The following is a 25,941-nucleotide window of genomic DNA, read 5'->3' as shown; positions in this document are numbered from 1 at the left end:
GGGAAAATACATCAGAGGTACAGGCATATAAGACATGTTTTATAAATTACTAAAGTTTTCTTTAAAATACCAACTTTGGAAACATGTTATGTTAAATCATAAAAAAGGACAAAGAGTTCATGTTTTGAAACAATCCATTATATAGGGGCTAAATAGACGATTAGATAATAGAAAACAATCTTTCACTAATTTCTGATTCTGAAAAATAGGAGTCAATCCAAAAACAGCATATGATCATGATCCGTCTGCACAAAAGCCTAACACCGCAAATGAAGTGAAGAGCTCAATATGGTTGAATCATTATCAAATGTTTCCATGACACTTCAAGAGAAGCATAAACACCAGGGGGGGAAATCTCCTCAATTTAGACTATTATAATTCAAATCTTGAGGCTCTCAACTGGCATTATATGTAATTCTTCTAAATAATAGTGGAAATTAATTTTTGTGTTGTAACTTTTTTTTTCAGGACTTATTCGCCATAAATCAACAATTATTTCAACTTAGAACTAAAGTAGATTGTTTTTTTTCCTTTGACATGCCTGGAAATATTTCTTAGTCCAGAATAGAGGCCTTAATGTTGAAGGGCTTCTTTAATTTATATAAATCTATAGTTAAATTATTAAAATAAATAGACAAAATAAATTTAATAGATTTTTGCTTTTAAATAAGTATTTTCACACATTATTTTTAAAATAATAAATACTTATGGCAAAAATCCTAAGAATTCAGGTGGTACATGGTAAAGAGTGAAAATATCCCCTTCCTGCACATTGTCCAGGCTGCAGTTGCTTCCTAAAAGGTAAGCATTTTTGACAGATTTTGTGTACCACATCAGGAGTTGTCTATGCATATTTAAGGAAATGTGTATATACATAAATATACATATATCCTTTTCAGTGCATAAATGAGTTTACACTATCCATACTGTTCTGCCACTTGATTTTTTTTCTTAAGGTAACCTTAACATCAACCTCATTCTTTCAATGATGGCAGAATATTCTATCACAGGGGTGAACCACAACTCATCTAAACAATCCTGTATAAATGGACATTTAGGTTATTGCAACAAACATTCTTTCATATATTTCTGTGCACTCTGTCAGTATATATGTAGGACAGATTACCAGATGTGTAGGTCAAAGAATATGTGCGTTTAAAATTTTAGTGGATAGTTTAAAAGACAAATATAATTGTATTTCTTTACACATATCTGTTTTAAAAGATGCATGGCAGGCTTCCCTGGTGGCGCAGTGGTTGAGAGTCTGCCTGCCAATGCAGGGGACACGGGTTCGAGCCCTGGTCTGGGAAGGTCCCACATGCCGCGGAGCAACTAGGCCCGTGAGCCACAACCACTGAGCCTGCGCGTCTGGAGCCTGTGCTCCGCAACAAGAGAGGCCACGATAGTGAGAGGCCCACGCACCGCGATGAAGAGCGGCCCCCGCTTGCCGCAACTAGAGAAAGCCCTCACACAGAAATGAAGGCCCAACACAGCCATAAAAATAAATAAAAAAAAAAAAATTAAAAGATGCATGGCATTTTAAAATAATAAAATGCATTTTATTAAAAATTACATATTTTAATAAAGACTACCACTTAAACCAACTTTCTCAAATCTTATCAATAATAAAGTTTCTCCATACCTTCACATGACTTTCTTAAGGAACGAGATGCTTTATGGAAGTAGGTATTATAGAAAATAACCTAAGACAGATGTAGGAAAAGAAAAAAGCCAGCACATCCCAACAGAGTTTAGCTCTTTATCCAACTGCCAGTCATGGCTTTATTCCTTGCTGTCTCTTTTGTTCCAGAAATAAATCCATTGTCCTTGAAACTTTCTTCATACTCATTGATTTAATAACACAGTCATAACAGTACAGATGTTTATTTTTAGCTAATTAGATAGTTGTAGCTAAAAAAATTACCCACCTCTATAAAAATGAACTATATGATAATTCACATGTCATACTGGTTTATCTTCCCTGGGGAAAAAAGCTTACTGAAATTTAATTCTAGGGAAGTTGAAATAATCATTTACTTGAAAAATTCAAACACAAACCACATTTTTATTAAGCATCCAGAACTCAAAAGAAAAGCAGAATTTATTACACATATGATGAGATGATAATGCAAAGGAAGTTACACAGCCTGGGTTATAAAACTATGAAAACCCAATAAAAGACACTAATTAGAGCACAGCTGCAAGGCCATGGTCATTTGCTCTCCATCCAGACCCTCAAAGGAAACTACAACTTTATCAGCTCCAAGATGGACCAGGGCCACCTCTTCCAAAAAGCCTTCTCAGATTCCCTCCTCCTCATAAAATTAACCTTGCTAACCCTTCTTTCCCTGAAGTTTCATATTTTATCTCCTTCTATCTGCATTCTTGTTTCTGTCCCATGCCCCCACTAAACTGTGGTCTCCTTTCAGAGAAGCACAGGTGCCTGATCTATATTTACATCCCCAAGTGTGCTGTTGGGGGGAGAGCCTCCCAGAATCTCAGCTTCCTCATCAATCAAATGCGGAAAATAACAACCTACACTACCTCACAAAAGAATGCAGTGGAATCCATGAGATACAAAGTCAAGTCCACTGTAAACTGCTATATAATTGGATGCAGTCAGGCAATATTTACTCAGTGAGGGATTCTATATGTCCCTCTAGCTATGATTCTCATACTTTATTTGTTAAGACTAACAAATTGTTAAATTCAGGGCATTAGCTAATTAATAATGCAGCTTACTGTGTCTCTCGCCCAGAGAGTCTGTTTAGGCAGCTCTGAGGTTAGACCCAAGAATCTTCATTTTAACAAATATCCCATGTTTTTCTTACTCTAAGAATACACTAGAGCAGTGGTCCTCAACCTTGGCTGCCTATCAGAAACACCTTGGGGAGCTTTCAAAATCCCAGTGCTCAGGCTGTACTCCAACCCAATTAAATCATCCTCTCTGGAGACAGGACGCAGGCCTCAGCATCTTTTTAAGTGCTCCAGATGATTCAATGAAGCTATAGTGTCTGAGAATCCCTGCCCTAAAGAAATATCGCTCAACAGCAGGGGTTCTCAAAACTGACTATCAGAATCACCGTGACTCCCAGAATCACCCACTGGTTCCCAGGCATTCCCTCAGACCTACTGGATCCAAATCTCCAAGGAGAGAGGGCTCTAGGCTTTTTAGGGTTGCAAAAAGTTCCCCAGCTGATTTTGTTGATCATATTTGGAATTATTAACCTAAAAATATTCAACCCAATACCAAACCATCCCCAGGGAGAGGGCACCAGAAAGACTGAGATCTTTCAGAGAATGAAAGTGTATGCCATATCCTCGGCATTCTGCTTGGTGATGAATGTACTATTTCATGATGACTGATGAAGTGAATATTAATTTTTCCATTTCACAAGTGAGAAAATGTAGATTTAAAGTGAGCCTTCACACCCAGGTATGCCTGATGCAGAGTCAAGTCTCTTTACGTTGGTGGTTCTCAAAGAGTGGTGTCCAGCCCCAAAGCATCAGCTTATTAGAAATGCAAATTCTTAAGCCTCTCCCCAGACATACTCGATCAGAGGCTCTGGAAGCTCTCCAGTGACTTCCAGGCACTCAAAATTTAAGAACAACTGCTTTTCGCTACATCTGCCTTTGCATTTTAAAGCTCCTCATTTGCTGAGCTCTCTGAAATCCTACACTAGTTCCTGAGCAGAGTCTAACTGAAGCATAAAAGATATAAACAGCCATAGCTCTTCTCCACTTCTTCTCTTTTTCTCCCAAAGCCAGCTGGTTTTATCAGAAACAGAATTGAGGGTAAAAGGTGAAATAAGAATACGTGAGGGACTTCCCTGGTGGCGCAGTGGATCAGACTCTGCACTCCCAATGCAGGCGGCCCAGGTTCGATCCCTGGTCAGGGAACTAGATCTCATATGCATGCCACAACTAAGAGTTTGCGTGCCACAACTAAGAAGCCCACCTGCTGCAACTAAGAGCCGGTGCAACCAAATAAATAAATAAAAATATGAAAAAAAGATTATGTGAGAATTTTACCATGTACAGAGCCAGGAAGAGCAGAGCTATTCTTTGTAGGTGCTGGTAAGAGGGTACCATACAGGATGCTTTGGCCAGGACTCAAGGGACTAGAGCAATCAACGTCCCATTAGCCTGGAACTAAGGGGTCTCCCAGGATGCAGGTCATTCAGTGCTCCATCCAAGAAAATCACAGGCAAAAATCAGTGTGAGTTTGGTCACCCCAAAAGGGACAGGGTTACTGCAGACACTTCCAGACCAAAACACCGGCCTGTAAGCCTTGTGATCCTGCTCTGCTCCCTGAGTCATAGCTCTCTCCCCCTCTGTGGGCACCAGTCCCAGGACTGGCTTCTGCCCTGCAGATCGGGGTTCATGCCAGTCATCCTCGTCCATAAGTGAGACCCTTGCTCACTCTAGAAGTTCGCCACCCAGGGTGCACATTAGTGTCACATTACTGTCACGAGGTAAGTATTTTTTAAAAAAGACCAAGCCTTATTCCATGCCAATTATATCAGGACCTCTAGGGATGGAACCTGAACATTATTTTAAACTGCCCAGATGATTCCAACATGCTGCCTTAGGTTGAGAAGCTATGCTCTAGGCAATTTCCCCTTTGCAGGAACTGAAGACCTGTCCCTGAACTCTACTGCACCCTAAATTTCTCCCAGGCATGTGCACTGGCTAGACTTCTGTTTGTGGCTGCATGGCTGGAATCTGTTCTGCCAGGCATTTGTCTACAATAGCCTCTTCCCAATTTCCTCCTGATTGGCATTGACATGACGTGCCTCTCCCTCCCAATAGTGAGAAATGACATTTTAAAGTCAGGAATATTCCGAGTCTCCCTAGGGTCATCTGCATCAAGGAAATTCCTAGAAAAGCTAAATCTTATTTTGGAGAGGATCCAGCAACCTACCCTGATTAAAATGTATAACCTGGAATTATATAGAATCAGATGGGATTCATAAAAGGGACATAAGTTAAACATTTGTTCAGTTACAGAATGTAAGGTTATCTGATTCTACAGGCTCTCCAAGGAAAACAGAGAGAAAAGCAATCTCATCTTATTTTACAGTAAATTAAATTAAATAAAGCTATCACATGGCTGATAATCCATGGATCTACACTATGCATGTCAAAATCTTTACCAGTTCATGCCAAAATAAGAAAAATAAGGGCAATTCAGTCAGTTTTTCATAAAGCTAAATGCATTTAATTTTCATATAACTGTCCTTTGTTTTGAGATTTATTCTTGCCTTCTCTTTATTAAAATTATCCATTTTTAGTTTTTAATAGGCTTTTTTATTTTGAAATAATTGTAGATTCACAGAAAAGTTGCAAAGATGGTACAGAGAGTTCTAGTATATCTATCACTCAGTTTCTCCCATTGTTAACATCTTACATCACCTGAGTACATTTGTCAAAACTAAAAGACTGATATCAGAATGTTACCGATTGCTAGGCTCTGAACATTTAGATTTCACTAGTGTTTCCATTAACTTCCTCTTTCTTTTCCAGGATCCAGTCCAGGTTACCATATTGCATTAGTTGTCACAGTCATTCTTTTTTGAACTGGGAGCAATAGTAAATAGAATTTAGGTATTTTGAAGGGGCTGTTTCCATATACAGTAAAATAAAAAGACTGGCAACCCTATATTGATCTAAAATTTGTTTTGTTAGTATACTGGGCTATGAAATGCAAGTCCAGGATCAAGAGTATGAATGAATATTTCCTAGACTCTAACTTAGCACTATAGGTTTCAAAATAATTTTTTTAAAAAACTACCCTTATGTAAACAAGCTTAATTTAAACAACTTATTAAAATGTAATTTTTAATATAACCCATAGAGATAATTTCTGAAAGGTTACTCAATAACACTTTTCTATAACAATAATCTAGGATTCCTCATTGCCTGAAATTGTTCTGGACTGTCCTTTCAAGGATGTTTGCAGAGTGAAAAGCCTTTGAAGATAGAGCTATCTCCCTCTAGAGCAAAAAAGAAGCATGTTTACTTCCTATGATAAAAGATTCTAGTTTTTTAAATTCAGAATTTCTCTAGTAACACAACATGCTGTGTGTGCAGGTGTCACCTGGCCCTTTCCTCTGTCACCCTCTGGGGATCGAGGTTCATGATACAAGCATAAGAAAATGCTGATATTCTGGCTACTTCTTTGACGCAGGATCTCCTGTCTTCTGCCAGAAGAGATGAAACTGCAACAGGCTAACTTGTTAACTTGCAAGTAGGATAAAATCTTAGACCCTCACAGTTGTTGAAACTTGGATTTCCATTTTCCCCTGAAGATTAGGAGATTTGTGAACAGTGAGCCTCCATTCCCACATTTGCATTTTGCTGTAGGATACAAATCAGCTGCAGATAAGATTAAGATACACATTGTTCATCTTATTACAGCTAGCCTGTCTCTCATTTATACCACTAGTTGACACCTTAGGACATTTGTGTTTGCCATCCCATTCCAGGATACAAGTGTTCAAGCAGTATCAAAATTATCACCTCATTTCAGCATCTAAAGCTAAATGGTCCTTCAAAATCTCTGCACTATTTTAATGCTCATCGATAAGCACTAGGATCTTGCAGCATCGTCATCCACCAAAAAACATTTTAAAAACTAAAAGGAGACAAATCTAGCTGACAAAAAAAGGAAATAATTTCATTTAAAAATATGCATGGTTCCTGTTGAAGAGGAAAGATATATAAGAATATTATTGCAGCAAATATTCTTGAATATTATTGTAGCGAAAGTTTCTACAAGAAAGGAAAAAGAGACAGAACTAGAAAGCCAGCCATTGGATATAAATAAAAGTGATAAGCAGAAGAGTTTCTTATTGGAAAATGGTGAACACCACAGAAAATAGGCACCATAAATTTCTTATGAGCTCTCGAGTTTAAAAAAAAAAAAGCCCACTAGGGACACAGTGAACTTAAAATCTATTTTTATTGTTGTGCAGGAATCTTTCCTTATACTAATTTCCCCTGGGTATTGTCAGCTGTGGAAAACAAAACATAAAAATGATGATAGTTTTCCAGGAGTTAAAGCTCACAAGTATCCTAACTGAACAATTGTTAAAGTCTTTATGAGAGGCAATCCATTTTTAAAAGTTGAAGACTTACTCGCTCTCCTCTTGTATGTAGGCTCAGGCACCTCCAGCACATGCTCTAATTGTTTTTACATTAGTTATAATCAAAATGCCTTCTGTATTCATTTCCTAGGACTCTCATAACAGATTACCAAAACCTGGGAGGCTTAAAACAACAGAAATTTATTCTCTCACAGTACTGCAGACGAGAAGTCTGAAATCAAGGTGTTGGCAGAGCCATGCTCCCTCTTGACAAGAATCCTTCCTTGCTTCTTCCTAACTTCCAGTGGTTGCCAACAATTCTAAGTGTTCCTTGGCTTGGAGATGCATCCTCCAATCTCTGCCACCTTCTTCACATGGCATTCTTCCTGTGCGTCTGTCTCTGCATCTCTATGTCTAAACTTCCCTCTTATAAGGACACCAGTCATTGGATTAGGGCCCTCCTCTTAACTTATCACACCTGAAAAGGCCCTGTTTGCTAAAAAGGTCACATTCACAGGTACCAGGGGACATGACTTTTGAGGGGACACTATTCAACACAGTACAATTTCTCATCTCTTTCAATGTGACCAATTGAATTTTTATATTCCTAATCTAGAGATTTTGCTTCTAAGAAGCTTGGCTCAGTGAAATAAACTGCAGGTGTCTACTACAGCAGCCCTCACCTAAAAAGATTAACCCGTATCTCAATTACCTCTAGCCAGACATTCTAGTTTCCCATAGCTTAATTTAACAATACTCATCATTATTTTACACAAATAATACAGTAAACCTGATCTTCAGTTCTTTTATTAAGTCGAACAGAGCTTCCAAAATTGCTTGTTTTTAACCAGAAAATAGTCAAGAAAAATTATTTTTCAGCTGTCAGGTAATCATTTACAGACCTATTAATATAACAATGTCTGATCAGACTACGAAAACATTTTAGGTTCCCACAGAATGCTCCTCAGCAACAAATTACTGTAACGCAGAGAGGGTACTTAGCAGGTTCTCTATGTTGCAGTTCTAAATTGAGAGAATGGAAAATGAATGTGGACCACATACAGTGACTATATAATTATAAACTCATGAAATTATAACTCTTTCCAGGAAATTACTACATTACTGTATCTTTTTAACAAATAATAGACACTTAAATGTATTGCTCTGTATGAATGCTTTAGCATAAGACATGCATATTACCTAAAACCTTCTTCTGTAGTTGGTGTTTGAATATCAATAGGAAAAAGTATAACTGTCTGGAAGACAGTTACAGAAGACGAAGGCATATTTGGCATCCCTAAAATAAAGGAAGAAAAAGATTTCTGTTCCATCTGAAAAGAATACTATTTTTGTTGTTTTCTTCTCTTCCTTTTTTGTTTTAGAAGATGTAACTATATGAGGGTTTGAGGTAAAGAAAAAAAGACATTTTTTCCCACTACCACCAGGAACTTATTCTCCTTTAATTTCACTTCCATTCTATCATCCTCCCATCCACTCTTTTTTTGAAAAAGGAAGGATAAACAGGGAACACTTCTAGCTGCCAAAAGAAGGCTGTATTGCAGCATCTCTTTCTCCTGTTATACTTGACCCTTAAACACTGTGCTCAAGAACTCAACACTAGCATCCAGTGGTCATTCTTATTCCTCAGTGGATGATTCTGCATTAGCCCAGGCCTAATTTAAAGGTACAAACAAAGGGTTGGCTTACTAAGGACAAACTTCTCAAACGATTCCTTCAGGGAGGCAAAGTAGTATTTAAGGGTTGTATCTGACAAGAAGTGATGCTAAACCTGAAAAAATTAAGTGCTTTTCTTTCAGCAATGTTTCTATGAGCACATGATTGTCATTTGCCGTTTTGGGGGTATTTTCCTGTAAAATGAAGGAGGAGTTGAATTTGGTGGTCTCTAAAGTTCTTTCTGGTTCTATGATTTGCAATCTATTTTTAAAAAAATCAAAGATTACCAACTTTTTATTTCTTTTAAATAATCAGGCCAACTTTCAAGGAATTAGTATCTTTTACACTGCATTTACCATTAAAAAAATTAAACCAACAACAAAAGATACTCATGTGTTTGGAAAAATTTTAAATGTTACATACAAAAATTTTAAACAATTTAAAAATTATTTCTAAAATTTCAAATAATTTATGAGTCATATAAGAGTCCTAGTATAAATTACAGAATATACGTATTTATGGGCAGTGAAAAAATGTATGCATCAGAACTTTTAGGACGCTGCTAAAATGGTACTTAAGAATAAATTCTTCATCCCTAGACGCTGATAGAAAAGAAAGATTGATAATGAATAAGTTAAATTTTAACTCAATGAGTTATGAAAAGAACAAAGGAGAATTTTTTTAAGTAAAAGAAAGTAGACGTTAATAACAGAAGTAGAGCTCGTTCCTTGAACAAAATATATCTTAAAAAACTCAAACAAGGGCTTCCTTGGTGGCGCAGTGGTTGGGAATCCGCCTGCCGATGCAGGGAACACGGGTTCGAGCCCTGGTCTGGGAAGATCCCGCGTGCCGCCGCGGAGCAACTAAGTCCGTGCGCCACAGCTACTGCGCCTGCGCTCTGGAGCCCGCGAGCCACAGCTACTGAGCCTGCGTGCCACAATTGCTGAAGCCCACGTGCCTACAGCCCGTGCTCTGCAACAAGAGAAGCCACTGCAATGAGAGGCCCACACACTGCAACAAAGAGTGGCCCCCGCTCGCCACAACTAGAGAGGGCCCGTGCACTGCAATGAAGACCCAACGCAGCCAAAAATAAATAAATAAAATAAATAAACTTATTAAAAAAAAAAAAAAACTCAAACAAGATTAACCAAGTAAGAGTAAAGGCACAAATAAAGTATAATAGAAATGAAACAGGAGATACTCTGATACAGAATTATCAGACTTTAAAAACCAAAAATGACTTGAAGCAAATTTAACAAAATGCTAACATGTATCTTTTACAACATGTTATAGAATTTTTAATATGTTTGAAATATTTCAAAGATACTGAAATTTTTATCATAGGTCAATTGCTGGTATGTCATGACTTGAAATTTAAAACTGATTTAGAAGTGGCTCTAATATACCTTCCAAAGACAGCACGTGAATATGAGCCTCAGTACACAGGATGACCTCAGCATCAGGTGAACAGATGGAACACTTCTATTTTTCCTGTTTATATTCACTGCATCTTTTCATAGCAGGGGGAATAATCTGCTCTCCCAGACCTGTCCAAACTGGACTTCTCCCCACATAGTTTTGGGTGAACAGGAGAAACTACCCAATTTCCTAACACGTGGCTTAATTCATTCACTTAATTTTTTTGTTCAACAAAAAAAATTGTTGAATTATTGTCTTCGAGGTACATACATTATGCTGAGAGCTAGGAACTCAGTACAAGTTCCCCTGGGAGTCTACTCTTGGAGTAACTTCTCATAGATTGTATAGTCTAGGGACATAGAAGATTGTCTTCATATGAAGCAGAGCATGAAGAAATGCTGTGTGTGATCCTGACGTGCTTCCTGTATCTCAAGCAGAATCAGAAACTAGCAGTAAGAAGTACAGGCCACCAAAGACCTAGCCAGAAACTCTTTACAAATTTCCACTTTACCTCAATAATGATTTCAACACTAATATTTATGGAGCATTTCCCATACACAAAGCTCTGAGCTACATGTCTATCTTTCTCATTTAACAGATGAGAAAAATGAACCACGGAAGAAATAAGTAAATTGTCCAAAGCCACATGAAAACTGATTGGCATAGTCAGGATTTGAATTTAGGTCTATCTATCCCTAACAATATCCTTGGTCTCTAAGTTTACTGCCTCCAAACTACCGATTTATCCTGGACTTAGAAACAAAAGAAATGACTAGCTTCATTTATTAACACTAGTTGAGAAAAAAATTTTTTTTAATTTTTTTAAATCAGAAAGGTAGCAATGACCTCAAGAAGACAGCACTTAGTCTGTCCAAAAATCAAATTGCTGTGTGGGATACCTGTTGACCCCACTCAGAATTACCCAAGAAACCACTCTGCCTTCTAAAGACAGTTAGAGGTACACTTTCAGATTTTTGAGAATATGGAGAGAAGAGAAAACAAAGGCAGAAAATAATCAATATATGAAGTCCAAAGGCATACTTGGTCTTGTTTCCATTAGGTCATACCTGATTTCTTTGGGTCAAGGCTCTGCTCAAATGTTATACTCCTGCTTTCTCTCCCTTTTTTTTAAAAATTCATTTTATTGAAGTATAGTTGACTTACAATGTTGTGTTAATTTCTGCTGTACAGCAAAGTGATTCAATTATATATATATAAAATTGAAGAATTAAGAATTTCTCATATTCTTTTCCATTATGGTTTATTACAGGGTATTGAATATATTTCCTGGGCTATACAGTAGGACCTTGTTGTTTATCCATCCTATACATAAGAGTTTGCATCTGCTAATCCCAAACTCCCAATCCATCCCTCCCCCAACCCCCTCCCCCTTAGCAACCACAAGTCTGTTCTCTATGTCTGTGAGTCTGTTTCTGTTTCATAGATAAGTTCATTTGTGTTATATTTTAAATTCCACATATAAGTGATAATCATATAATATTTGTCTTTGTCTGGTTTACTTCACTTAGTATGATAATCTCTAGGCCCATCCATGTTGCTGAAAATGGCATTATTTCATTCTTTTTTTACAGCTGAGTAATATTTCATTGTGTGTATGTGTGTGTGTATATATATATATATATATATATATATATATATATACACACACACACCTCATCTTCTTTATCCATTCATCTGTCGATGGACATTTAGGTTGTTTCCATGTCTTGGCTATTGTGAATAGTGCTGCTATGAACGTAGGGGTGCATGTATATTTTCAAATTACAGTTTTGTCCAGATATATGCCCAGGAGTAGGATTATTGGATCATATGGTAGCTCTATTTTTAATTTTTTGAGGAACCTCCATACTGTTTTCCGTAGTAGCTGCACCAATTTACATTCCCACCAACAGTGTAGCTTCTCTCCCTCTTGTACCACTGTCTCCATTAAGTGTCTAATGTCACTTACTCTCCACATGCCTAAATTTTTAGGAGTTCCTATGGGGATAATCAAGTGCACCTACACCTTCCTCCTTTTGTACTTCATAGATGCAATGAAAAGTTTACTATGATAAAACATCAACTGGAAATCTAATCAATTACTCCCAAACATGGCTGAAAACACCCAAACTACTCAATACCAAGGTACTAATTCTCTGGTCTTTATTAACTGTTCTTATTTTTATAGTGGCCACGTATTCACCAGAAAATAAGAATTTTTTATAAATGAAAAAGAAAATAATACTAGTTTGGGACAACACCCAGGGAAAAATTTGTGATTTTTTTGGGGGGGGTGCTTCAAACCAGTTTCAAACTCGTCAAAAACAACATTTCTGCAATTACCTGCTCAATCATAGTTCACTCTAATTTCAAAAAATATTCTGACAGTATATTTGTATAAGACATTATATAATACAAAGATTAGTTCTGTAATTAGAATTAAAATAGGAACAATATTCTATTATAAAATAGTTAATTGGTTCCATATAGAGAAATACTATTAGTGCTACTTCAAATGTTTTTAAATTTATGGCTGAACATGTCTTTTTAAGTTTATAGATAAAATCTTGAATATTAACAGATGAAATAATTCTTTAGATATTTAACTGAAAAAAATCTTACACTGGAAAGAAAATAAAGAGGACTTCCTACTGAAATAGGTTACAGAGCTTAGAAACAGAACTCATGCTGACACCAGCTGTCACATTCCATTTCTCCTTACCCCCAGCACTAAGATACCTGACCTGTATAAACTGGTAATGGGCCAATATATTTTCTTCAGGCTACAGAGTCAAGACTACTTGCAATCTTAACAATGCCATTAAGGCAGCTGATGCATTATTCATGATGATGGACCTAGAGCAACCTTGCTTTGGTCCCAAGGGAAAGCAAAATTTACTTAATCCCCAAAGAATTTTTTCCAATAATACAAAGAGAACTAAATCATGAAAGCTGAGACCTCCCTGAAACCACACTGATTACAAGATGGCAGAGGAACATATGTCTGCACAAGCCTGCCAGGGGAAAAATGCAGTGTCCAGCTCATCAAAAAGATGCTAAAACGATGACTGGCAGCAGATAAAAAGTAAAGTTAGGAGACATACCTGGAATAACTGTTGCATGTGAGGAAGAAACAAACATTTTATCAGTTTGTTTATGAGATTTGTGCAGATCTTTTACTCTCTTCCCTGGGTGTGTTGGGGGGGAGGGGCGGGGAAGGAAGGGGGACAGGCATTTTGAAGCACCTTGGCAGGGTTACAACCAAATATCTTCTAGTCTTTTGGCAGAATGATGACATGTTTCAGCTTCGCTACTCTTGTCCATAAAACTTCACATTTCCTCCACACGCAGACAAATGTACACATAAGCGTACGATGGGCATTAGAATTGAGCCATGTGTTTGCCATGTGCAGGATGGCCACATATTTCATATGGCTACAGTTTAAAAGCCACAGAAATTCCCTCTACTGAACAATACTCAGTCTAACTTCTAAGGAGTACACAGAAGAGCTAAAAATAAACTTCAAGAGAAAACAGTTGAAAAAACAGGGCTTCCTTACAAGGCATTTACTTTTCTTTAGGATAATGGAAATTTTATGTTTAGAATAAAAGAGACTCACCTGAACCAAACAGTTACATCTTCAGTTCATGTCTTACTAAAACATCTACTAAGGAAGATGTAATTGCAAACAGTAAAATGAAGTGCTGTAATTTAAATATTTGCATTTCGATTCCTCTGCTACTATAATTATTGGTTTCCATAGAGAAGATAGACTATAGTGGATATTAGCATGTATTCCAGCACCAGGCTGCTTGGCTACAAATTCCTGGGCAAGTTAGTTAAACTTTATGTGCTTAGTTTCCTCATCAGCAAAATGAGGATACCAATGGTACTACTGCGGGATTAAATGACGTAAAATATGTAAAACACTTATTAGACTAGTGCCTGGAACATAGTAAGTACCATACAAATGTTTGCTATTTCTCCAACTGCTACTAGTAATTCTACTCTTACTACCCCTCAGTCCAGTTACAAGTGGTGATCCCATCAAAAATATGAACATTATTCAAAGAGGTAGAGATTGTAAAAAATGGGAAATCCAGGATGGTAAAATGAACACTTATGGGTATAATAATTATTTATTTGCAAAAACACAAAATTTTGAGAATGATATAAAGTCATTATAGCAAGTCATTATATTTTAAAATTCAGTTAAAGTGAGTGTTTCATTAGCTGGAGAGAACATGCCACCAATAGTCTTAAGGAAGCAAAATGAGTTTGGCTTTGTGAGAAGTGGTTAACTCTTCCAAGTGACTAGCGTTAAACCACTGGCAGCTGTTATTTGCCTCTAAGATAAGATGTAGCCTTGGAGTTAATAGATAGCAAATGAAAGCCTAGTCTTCCCACAGTACAGTAAGACAGTAACATATGGTAATTATCAATCAATGAAAGCAGCTCACTAGGACTCCCATACATCAACCATCAAATATATGGTTTTTCCGCTATACTTTTGTTCAGCATTTAAAATACTTTATAATACTTTTGTGAGGATATCATGGCTCTTGCAATAGTAAGAGAGAAAATTAATGAATCCTCCTTCTGATATAATTCACCACTTAAAAATGAAAGTATTTAAAACTGGGCAGCAGTTCAAACCCAGAGGACCCAAAGGACAAGGTTTCCTGTGCTGGTCATCTCTAAATTAGAAGATCCTGGAATTGAATCCCACCATCCCTAAAATTCAATTCAATAATTTTTTATCAAATTACTAGAAGATTAACCCTATTTGTATATTTATTTTTTAGAAAGTCTAGATCTCATTCTTGTAGGATTCTTATATCCTGAGGTTTAAGAAAAATCATTTACGTCAGCAGTTAGGAGCTAATGAAGTCATTAAATATAATAAAATTTAAAACTAGCTACAGCTAATAAGTAAATATTTGTGTATAAGGAAAATGCATTGATCAATATTTTTTAATCATTCTAATTTTATTACTAGTCATACTGATGTTAAATCATGGCTAAACTGTTTCAGAGAATGGACTTAAGACATTTCTCCAAGTCACCTAATTTTAAAATGTGTATATTTGTGGTTAATTTGATTTTTAGTAGTGTAAAAAGATATCAAGTCCATAGCTATGACATCTGAAATTTTCGCTCTGGCAGAAGAACCTGTGTGAGGTACCTGCATGCCCATCCCACAACCTGTGACACCTGCATCTGAAGTTTTCCTTCATCCTGCACCAGAGGTTCTGCTCTCAGAGTTTAGGCTCAGTGCTGTGAGTCCTGAACCTAAATCTCTCAGAAAGTTCAGCAGAAGAACACAAATACAGATTCTAACATATGGGTAGTTGCATCTGCCAAACATTCCTATCATTGCAGCAGGATCCCCTCAAAGAACCAACTAAAGATCCTTAATTGGGGCTTCCCTGGTGGCGCAGTGGTTAAGAATCCATCTGCCAATGCAGGGGACACGGGTTCGAACCCTGGTCTAGGGAAGATACCATATGCCGCGGAGCAACTAAGCCTGGGCGCTGCAACTACTGAGCCCACGTGCCACAACTACTGAAGCCTGAGTGCCTAGAGCCCGTGCTCCGCAACAGAAGCCACCGCAATGAGAAGCCTGCGCACCACAACGAAGAGTAACCTCCGCTCTCCGCAACGAGAGACAGCTGGCGCGTAGCAACGAAGACCCAATTCAGCCGAAAATAAATAAATAAAAAATAAATAAAATTTTTTTAAAAGACACCTTAAGAAACATTATTCTTTTAACACATTGTGCACATTTGAAGTATTCAAGTATTGAGAATTACGATCCTCATGGAGAAATCTAGAAAACAGTATGAGAAAGTGTGAATACAATTCAAGATCACAAGCAATTTTCTATGGATGCTTTTTAGGTTTATAGAAGCTAGAAAGTTAGCATGAGCCAGGAAGGTATCTGTTGTCCTGACAGTCAGCATACATAAATTTTTCTAAGTGATTTCTTATAGCTGTCCTCCACTAGTATTTTTTGCTGGTTATTGACACATTCATTGTGGAAGACAAAAAAATTAAGGTGGGATTTAAAAAAAAAAACAAAGGTATATTTTTTTTAAGAAAATAGAATTGACTGGAAATCTGACTTAGAAAAAATGAATGCAAAATGAATTTGCATTCCTAGAGAGTCTACTGGTAGCACAACCACCTGCTGGGAGATGATATTGTGCTGACCTAAAAATCTTTCATGGACCTCCAACCTCAGGGAGGGGAGACGGATGTGACCACCAGGAGAAAAACTATCTTGTAAAAAACACTCAGGCTTTCTACTTGCTTCTATATCAACATCCCTGATACTCTGTTTCCAGAAGTGACTGTGGCCATTTCAGTTTGCCTAAACAATATTTTTTAAGGAAAATTACACCACCATTCCATCAGAGTAAAAGGTTCTCTAGAGTCACAATAACCTCTCCCACCTATTAAGCAGACACTTTCTCCCCTGACACCTGCCCTCCAACACATAACACTCTCTCCAATTCCTTCACCCATTTCCAGACTTCAACTTTGACCCTTTGCTTTTGCCTTCTTATCCATCTTCTTACTGCCACTATGGACATAATTAAGACTTTGAGACAATGATCCTTGAGTGCACTCAATTCAATTAAGTGATGGGTAGTAACCAGTTAAGTGCCAGTTAAAAGTCAATACTGGAAAATGCGTGTCTCTACATATCCATCCTTAACGATTGGTATCCTGATTCAAGGACAAGTTGGGAGTGCTCATATACAGTTTAGAAATAATTTGAACTAATAAAAAAAAGACACTCAGCAGCTATTACTTTGATTATTACCATAACAGATCAAATAATTTAACCAAAAAAACACTATCAGAACTAATAATGTTGATGACTGGTCATGTTCTTTCATTGGTAATAATACAATTAATCATATCTCTACCAAGATGTCTATTTTTACTTTTTGACTCCAAGGAAATCCACTTCTTCCCCCATCCATACATATCTAGAGGATTTACCATTCCTCTCCTAGTGTTCTAAAACTCCTACTATGGCTATTTTCCTGAGATATGAAAAATAAAACAGACTTTGTACTAGAGTGTGTCTTTACCATTTTGCCCAAGGCAACTGACGTTATCAAAAAGCTACCCAACTGCGTAACCAAATTTAAGAGGGATACCTAAAGGCTCTTCACTTAGACCACCATTTCAGTTTAAAGAGAAGACTGTAAAGGAGTAATTGTTAGGGACCTCCAAAAACTGAGATATATATATAATAAGTCTACGTAAAATACCTATCAATTTGTATAGCTATCCTATTTTACATACTGTAGAATATATATAGATAATATGGTATAAGAGTCAGCTCTGGAGTTAGATAACCTAGATTCAAACTGCAGTTATACCCCTCCTTACTGTGCTACTTTCAGCAAGTTATGTAACCTCTCTATACCTCAGTTTCCTGTCAAGTGGGATAATAGTTATATTTATAATCAGAGGTTGTTTTGAGGATTGAATATATGTAAATTCATACGCCTGTCACATCATGAACAATAAATGTTAGTGATTACTATTATTAGGATTATAATACTGATTAACCAGAGCCTATATAATGGGAGACTTAGACTGACCAGCATATTGGCATTTGTCAGCTTCAAGATAAAAAAGTTAGCTAACAATAGAACAACAAACTGCATGGTTTAGACTCATTCGCTGCTACTCATCAATTTCAGTTTCCTTTGTCTTAAGAAGCCAGAACCATAGTTGGCCACAATCAAAATAAAAAGATTCTGTTCCCAGGGTATTCCGATTAATAGAGGTTTTATGTTTAAATTCTTTTTAAAGTTTATGTCAAACAGACAAAAGTTCTCCCTAAACTAAGGGGCAAATTTCAAATTTAATTTTTAAATAATTTGGAAATAAATGCAAGTGAAAGATGATATTAATATGTTTTATTAAAGGAACAAATTAAAAGTATCTATTATGTTTTTTCTGCTTAAAGCCTTTCTTTGTAATCTTCGGGTAAAAAAAAAAGGTTTAGATAGAACTTCAAGATCAGAATTATGCACCTCTATGATCGGAATAAAACGGCCTTCCATGAGACATAGAATGTCTTGCAGATAATACAAATCATTATCTTAAGGAAAGATCACTAAAATATATTTCCTTTTACTGTAAATATAAAATTGCCATCAAGAGCAAAATCCAGACTGTGAGAGACTGTATAAGATAAACAACCTGATTTCTTCAACAAATATCAATAAATTGTAAGGAAGAATAAAAAGAGAAAGATAAGCGGAAACCAATGGATTAAAGGAGACTTTTTAAAACTTAGTAAAAAAAAAAAAAACCTAAACACACAAAACTAAACTCTAGGACACACTTGGGTGATAAAACTATAAACAAAAGTAAGGAAAAAATAACCACAAAAGTCAGGATAGTGTTTACATGTCTTACAAGAAGAGGAGGGAGGGACCTGGGCTTGGGAAGCAGCACATGGAAAAGTGGGCCAAGGTCTATTTCTTAAACTGGATAGTGGTTATTGGGTGTTCACCCTTTAGTCATTTTTGTGTCAGTGTTATATTTTACAATTAAAAAGATTTTAAAAATAAAATTGCAATTTGAAAGATTCACCAAAGTAGTTATTAAGTATTTTTTTTCATGAAAATGTCTTCCTTTTCCCACATACATACTCACACCCTTAAATCAAATGCATTGCACCTGAATTTTCACAAATAAAGGTTCCATGACACCTGAGCAGAGTCATATACCAGAGTGGTTTCTAGCCATTGTTTAAATCAGACTTGATAATTATTTTGATTTTAATTTTGCATCCTCAAGATCAATATGATTGGGCTTCCCTGATGGTGCAGTGGTTAAGAATCTGCCTGCCACTGCAGGGGACACGGGTTTGAGCCCTGGTCTGGGAAGATACCACATGCCGCGGAGCAACTAAGCCCATGCGCCACAACTACTGAGCCTGTGCTCTACAGCCCTTGAGCCACAACTACTGAGCCTGCGTGCCACAACTACTAAAGCCCGCGCGCCTAGAGCCCGTGCTCCGCAACAAGAGAAGCCACTGCAGTGAGAAGCCCATGCACCACAACACAGAGTAGCCCCCCGCTCGCCCCAACTAGAGAAAAGTCTGTGTGCAGCAACAAAGACCCAACACAGCCAAAAATAAATAAATAAAATAAATAAATTTATATGAAAAAAAGATCAATATGATTATGTTTGTGCCAGCTGACAAAAACAAAAAGTTCTTACCTACAGTTTTGCTTTGATCTCATATACCCTTTCAAACACTTCAATGCCAGGAGAAAAGCCAATTTAGAAAAAAATTCATAGGCCTCTTAGGGAAGGTGTTATGGGCTGAATTTTATATTGTATTCCCCTAAAATTCGTGTGTTGAAGTCCTAACCCCTAGTACCTCAGATTATAACTATATTTGGAGATAGAGTTTTTCAAGAGGTAATTAAGTTCAAATGAGGTCATTAGGATGGGCCCTGATCCAATATGACTGGACTGGTGTCCTTATAAGAAGAAATTAGGATGCAGATACACACACAGAGAAGATCATGTGAAGACACAGAGAGAAGACAGCCATCTGTAAGCCAAATAGAGAGGCTTAAACTAACCCTGTTGACACCTTGATCTTGGACTTCTAGCCTCCAGAACTGTGATAAAATAAAATAAATTTCTCTGTTCAAGCCACCCTGTCTATGGGACTTTGTTATGGCAGCCCTAGCAAACTAATGTAGAAGGTAAAAGAGGAATAAAATATTCTGTTTTTTTTTTTTAAGTAGTAGAGGGAAGAAAAAGAAAAATATGAAATGTTATAATTTTTCAGTTTTATTCGACTCATAATGTATAGTAAAAAGAAAAACTTAAGAAAATTCTTGAGTCATTAGTAAAGAATGGAGATCTAACAGACTCCATGTAAAAAGAAACACCCAAAGAGCTAAGCACAGAGAGCAAGACATGAGGAAACCAGCAGGAAAATAACTGGCTACTGACTTTGATTTGATGGGACAGGACTCAGCGCTTTCAATATGGTTTCTGGAAAAAAACCAGAGGAGAATTTTGAGTTTTAAATGGACTAAAAACAAATTGAGGTTATGGGTGAGATCAAAGTGGTTTTCTTAATGGGAGGAATTCCACTGGCTCTAGGGTTTGGATGAAGTTTGGATTTACATTTCCCTGGTTGGATAGGCTTGGGAGTTAGGCAAACCATCATGGAAGAAAATGCAATTCTCAGGCTGGAAAATCAGCAGGGGTTGTGTGGTGAAGTCCGTGTTCTGGGTGTTATATATACCCATGGAGCCTAATGATCTGAGTGGACTATGCTTTGTTGATTAATATAAGTTTCTTGCAAAGGGATACTACTGTAGAGACAGCAGATAGCTATTGCTGGATCCACCCTCCAAACCTCCATGCTTATATTTGCATTTCATCATTCCACTGACAGACGTAAATGGAAATAAATAGTGAACTGCCTGTTTCCTCTCTTCTCTAATTTAGCAAAGGAATAAGATACACTCTGCATTCCAAAAAGCATCATACAAAATAGAAAATGAAATCAAATAAGCAAGGATGAGATTAAAAGGAGTCCAGAGATTCTAAATCTAGTTAAATATTTTTTCCAACTGTAAGCAAAATGGCTCCATTTTCTTATGTCATACTAAGAAGAATCCTAATATGCTTTTTGATGTAAGGCAGTGATATAAATCAATCAAACATTCAATTAGTCAGTTTTCAAATAAGTTTAGAATAACTTTCTAGAGGGACTGGCATAATTACTATATCTAGATCACTTGTAAAAATTAACAGATTTTGCTTTAAGTGTTTATCATTTAGAGATGTATAGATGTGTGAAGATTTATTTCCTGGGAAAAATGTCCCAATGTCTGGAATTTGCTTTTGTAGAGGAATAAAATTTGCCACCCCAAAATGTCTCTTTGGCATATGGATTATTTGGAGCTGAAAATAATCAAGACCCCAAAAGACTCAGGAAGAAACTTGGACCTTCCCTAAAACTACCCAAAGAGTGTGGTTAGAGGACCTGTTCCAGGAAGGGAGCCATCACCACAGATGACTACAGGATGAACTAGGTGTGTAGACAGGGAGGAACCTAGCAAAGTCTGTTGCTAAAACTCCTCTCTGTGTCCCATTGTCTCTATGTGGCCCAGCAAACATCTGGTTACCAAACATTTGCTTTTCCATCTCCATGTGAATTGCCTTCCCCCTCTGTGAGGTCCCAAACCATTACCCTCAACATCTTTTGTCTTTAGCTGAAGATGGTATTTAAGGTGAGGGTTTCAGCCTTTTTGGGGAATTACTCAGTTCTTGGTCTCTCCCATGTATACATGTCATCAAACTTTTGTTTGATTTTTGTCCTGTTAATCTGTCTCACGTATATTTAATTCACAGAGCAGCTAGAAGAACCTAGAAGGGCAGAGAAAAATTTCTTCCTCCTCACACTTTAAAATACTACACACACGTAGAGAGTGAAAAGATTATCAAAATGTTTATAACTATTGATGCTGGATAATGGGTAGGTAGGAGTTCATTGTAGTATTCTTTTTACCTCTGTATATGTTTGAGACGTTCCATAATAAAAAGTTTTCTTTTTTTAGTTAACATATAATTGCAAAATCCAATCCCCTTCACTTGTCACTGGACGAGGACAATGTAATTTATTTTGGTTATTGATAACAGAGTTTAATTTAAATAAAAAGCTTTGTTACAGTAATACATTTAAATTGAAAAGCAGTAGACAAAAAAATAAAAAAGCAGTAGACATAAGTTTAAAGGAAAGTAACTTTAGAAAATGTTTACAATATAATGTTTACTGTTAAAAAGCAAGATACAATATTGTAAATATGTATGATACCAAGTCTGTAAAATATGAAAATATAAATACATGCACAGGACAAAAAAAATACTAGAAGGAAATACAACAAAATGAAAACAAAGTTTATCTGTCAGTGATGAGTTTATGGATGATTTTTCCTTCTTTGATACATTTTTTCTCCACTAACAAGTTTTCTAAAATGAGTATAAATTAAATTAATAATCAGAAAAAGAAAACAAATATACATATTTGCTTACTTTATATATATATATATATATATATATGACATTATAAGACATTCTGATAAGGCAGAATAGATAGTCTGAATGCTGTTCAGAAGAAAATAAACACTTAGCTAAAACTCTTTATACTAAACATTGGTTCTAAAGAAACTCTGGGGTGGGGTTTGGTCTCATATGCCTCAGACAACATCATCACTGATATGAAAGACACATACATTCTTATGCTTATAACTGGAGAATTTTTTTTTTTTTTTGTATGTAATCTTTTTCAGAACTTACCTGACAAGAACCAATATCTTGAGATTTGTCTCCAGGGATTTAAAACTCCCTGGGACATCCCTGTTGACATAATAAGTTCATAATTTTACCAGAGAAATCTTTCCCAAATGAATGCAAAGCCAGGCACCTACCCTGGCCAAGATTTCACCTCTTGATTCTCAGCGCTAACCTTAAAAGCAAATTTCAGAAATTATTTTCTGTGACATAATCTAAAAGAGAACTACTTGCAGTAATATTAATCCCACAAAGCATAACTCCAACAATTCCGGTAGTACAGTAAGAATTCGTTTTCTGGTAACTAAATTTTTTTCCCTAAGTCAGTGACACCCTCTCTTGATAAATTCTGAAATATAAAAACCCCAAAACTACATTGGAAGTATCACTGAAGATTAAAATCATAATCAGTACTTAAAAGATTCTCAAAAGTTTCCCCCAAGAGAAAAAATTTACTTGCTTTCACTTCCACAGTCTTCTCTCCACGTTCAATACTTAAAAGATTCTCAAAAGTTTCCCCCAAGAGAAAAATTTTACTTACTTTCACTTCCACAGTCTTCCCTCCATGTTCAATGTGTCTCTCCACGTATTCAGAGGACAGCAAATCACTGCAACAGAAAGAAATGATGATGAAAGAGGACCTTGAAAATGTAAATCATTTGAAAATCACCATTAAGTTTACAACATTCCAGCTTGAATGATTCTATTTTTTGTTTTGTTTTGTTTCGGTTTCTGTTTTATAAATTTATTTATTTTATTTATTTATTTTTGGCTGCATTGGGTCTTCATTGCTGGCCGTGGGCTTTCTCTAGTTGCGGCAAGCGGGGGCTACTCTGTTGCAGTGGGCGTGCTTCTCACTCTGGTGGCTTCTCTTGTTGTAGAGCATGGGCTCTAGATGCATGGGCTCAGTAGTTGTGGCTCACGGGCTCTAGAGCGCAGGCTCAGTAGCTGTGGCGCATGGGCTTAGTTGCTCCACAGCATGTGGGATCTTCCTGGACCAGGGATTGAACCCGTGTCCCCTGCATTGGCAGGAGGATTCTTAACCACTGCACCACCAGGGAAGCCCAGCTTGAATGATTCTTTAATCCAGATTTTAAAACAAAAATAAAACTCTATAGGTCTCTCTCTTTCTCTCTCTCTCTCTCTCTCACACACACACACACAGCCTAGTACTTGTAAAAGGATATGAGGCTAAACTGACTAAATCACCTGTCACCCCATTGCTTAGCAGAGCTAGTTCCACCGATCTAGTTCAGCAATTCTAGGAAACTACCATTATTTTTAAGACATCTTATTCTTCCCTTTTTTACTTCAGCTTTTTTGTGTGTGAAGATTTTAATTTAAGTTTTTATTATACCTTACATCCTTCTTTGCTGTTTCTCTCCCCTAACCTTTGAATAGTGGGGTACTCCTAGGAGGCTTAGTCTCCCCACATTCCTTGGTGCTCTTTTCCTATCTCATGTATTTAAGTATTAAGATGCTGTCAACTTCTAAATATATATTTCTAATTCAGACCTTTTCTCAAACTGTAGATGTAACTGCCAACTGGACATCACTGCTTAAATATCTAATAGGCATCTCAAACTTGACATGCCAAGGCTGAATTCTCTGACCCTCACCCATTCCCCACCACCTGCTCGGCCCACAGCCTTCCACAACAGCTAACATCAACACCATCATTTCAACTGCTTTGCCGAAAACTTTGAAATTATTGACTCTTCTCACACCCCACATCCTTGCTTTAGCTTTTTATCAAACACTTTTGATTTACTACCATACTTCACCATTTCTCATATGTTACGTGTGATATTTTATCTAACAAAATATTAGTTTCCCCCACAAAAAAATTAAACAGAGGCAAAGAAAGTTAGAAGAAATGAAAAAGAATATACTTTCAGCACTTTAAAATAACCTTTTTTGAAATCTCTCCTAAACAACCACCTTCTTGTATAATTTTTAAATGTTTACATCATCTTAAATATACTTCTCTTTAATTCTATATAAGAGGAAAACATTTCCCCTTTAATAGAGGCACCTCAAGGCACAACTCCAATAAACAGTCTTAAAGTCTTTAAATTTTTAAAGCAGTAAAATGTAGATAAAATTCACATTAATAAATAAAAATATAAACTTCTAAATCTACCCCTCTATTAATAAACATTCACCCAACTAAAAAAACGTGTTTCACAGTGCTCTGAAGGTCACCATCCAAAACTGTCCCAATCATAAAAAAAGGTGAATTTCTAAGCACAAGAGCTACCATGATAAGCACTATGCCTACAGTTGCTTGGAATGTAAACAGAAAGATCAAACACGCATTACATTAATGCAGGCACGAGAGTCAGTTTCTTATAGTATCTGATGCTTACGTTTCTATCTAGGTAACCTATAATTATAGTCTAAGTCCTTGTTTCATTTGTCTTTGGAATACATTTTCCTATTGACTTTACGGAGGAAACAGCTAGAATGCTCTAAGCTGCAAGTTGTAGAAGACACAACTAAAAGTGGCTTAAACAATCAGGACATTGTTATCATTTCTTGTTAGAAATTCCAGGGCAGGTGTGATGTGAATTTGCTTCTGCAACTCTTCAATTCTGGTAGGTGAATACATTTAAAGTTTATAAAATATAGGCAAAACACTTTTTAAGATGTTTTAAGTATAGATAAGTAGCTACTAAGCAAAATTTTGTTAGATGTGGGCAGAATGCATAAGATGTGTAAAGCATAAGTAAGAAGATCATGTGTGTATCTCACATTGATAGAAAGGGATGGATGACCAAAAGATACGTAACATTTTTAAGGCACCTGGGTAATAAGTGTTCATGATATAACAAATATATAAAAGACACTATATATGCAAGATATGCTTATACATAAACACTTAATATTTATGTGGTCTTATGTCAACCACCTATTGGTATAACACCCAAGATTTCTCAACTTCCACAATACTGACATTTCAGGCCAGATAATTCTTTGTCTTGGGGAGTATCTTATGCATTGTCACATGATTAGCAACATCCATGACCTCCACCCACTAGATGCCAGCATCACACACACATACACACACACACACCAGCCATGACAATCACAAATGTCTCCAGACATTGCCAAATGTACACTGGGGGCTAAAACTGCCCTGGTTAAGAACTGCTACTGACACCCATTCCTGCCCCATGTTTTCTCTGAACAAACAGAATTCATGGTTGTCCATCAAGCTAATTGGCAGGCTGCAGCTTCTGACCAAGCATACTTGTCCCTGTGTCTCTCAGATACAGCACGTGGGTGTCATTAGCTCAGGCCACCTTGCATCTGTGGAGCTTGCCCAAACCTCATCTCTGGTCCTTGTAACTACATATCAGCAGGGAAGGCAGATGCAGCAGAGAGAGAAGCAGATCC

The 25,941-nt window shown here is 36.7% G+C and overlaps 1 protein-coding gene across 10 annotated transcripts in view; it reads right to left on the bottom strand.

The window, feature by feature from the left end:
* The window catches only part of ADAM22 (ADAM metallopeptidase domain 22), a 245,897-nt gene that overhangs the window by 86,628 nt on the left and 133,328 nt on the right, over nucleotides 1–25,941 (bottom strand). For all 10 annotated transcript variants that reach the window (XM_059933784.1, XM_059933785.1, XM_059933783.1 and 7 more), the window contains exon 4: nucleotides 23,084–23,150. In XM_059933784.1, coding sequence (XP_059789767.1) covers nucleotides 23,084–23,150 — 67 coding nt within the window. The remainder of the gene's footprint in view (nucleotides 1–23,083; nucleotides 23,151–25,941) is intronic.

Source organism: Balaenoptera ricei, chromosome 9 (genome assembly GCF_028023285.1).
Source record: "Balaenoptera ricei isolate mBalRic1 chromosome 9, mBalRic1.hap2, whole genome shotgun sequence".
NCBI classification, from domain to species: Eukaryota; Metazoa; Chordata; class Mammalia; order Artiodactyla; family Balaenopteridae; genus Balaenoptera; species Balaenoptera ricei.
This window is presented reverse-complemented; position numbering and strand designations above follow the sequence as displayed.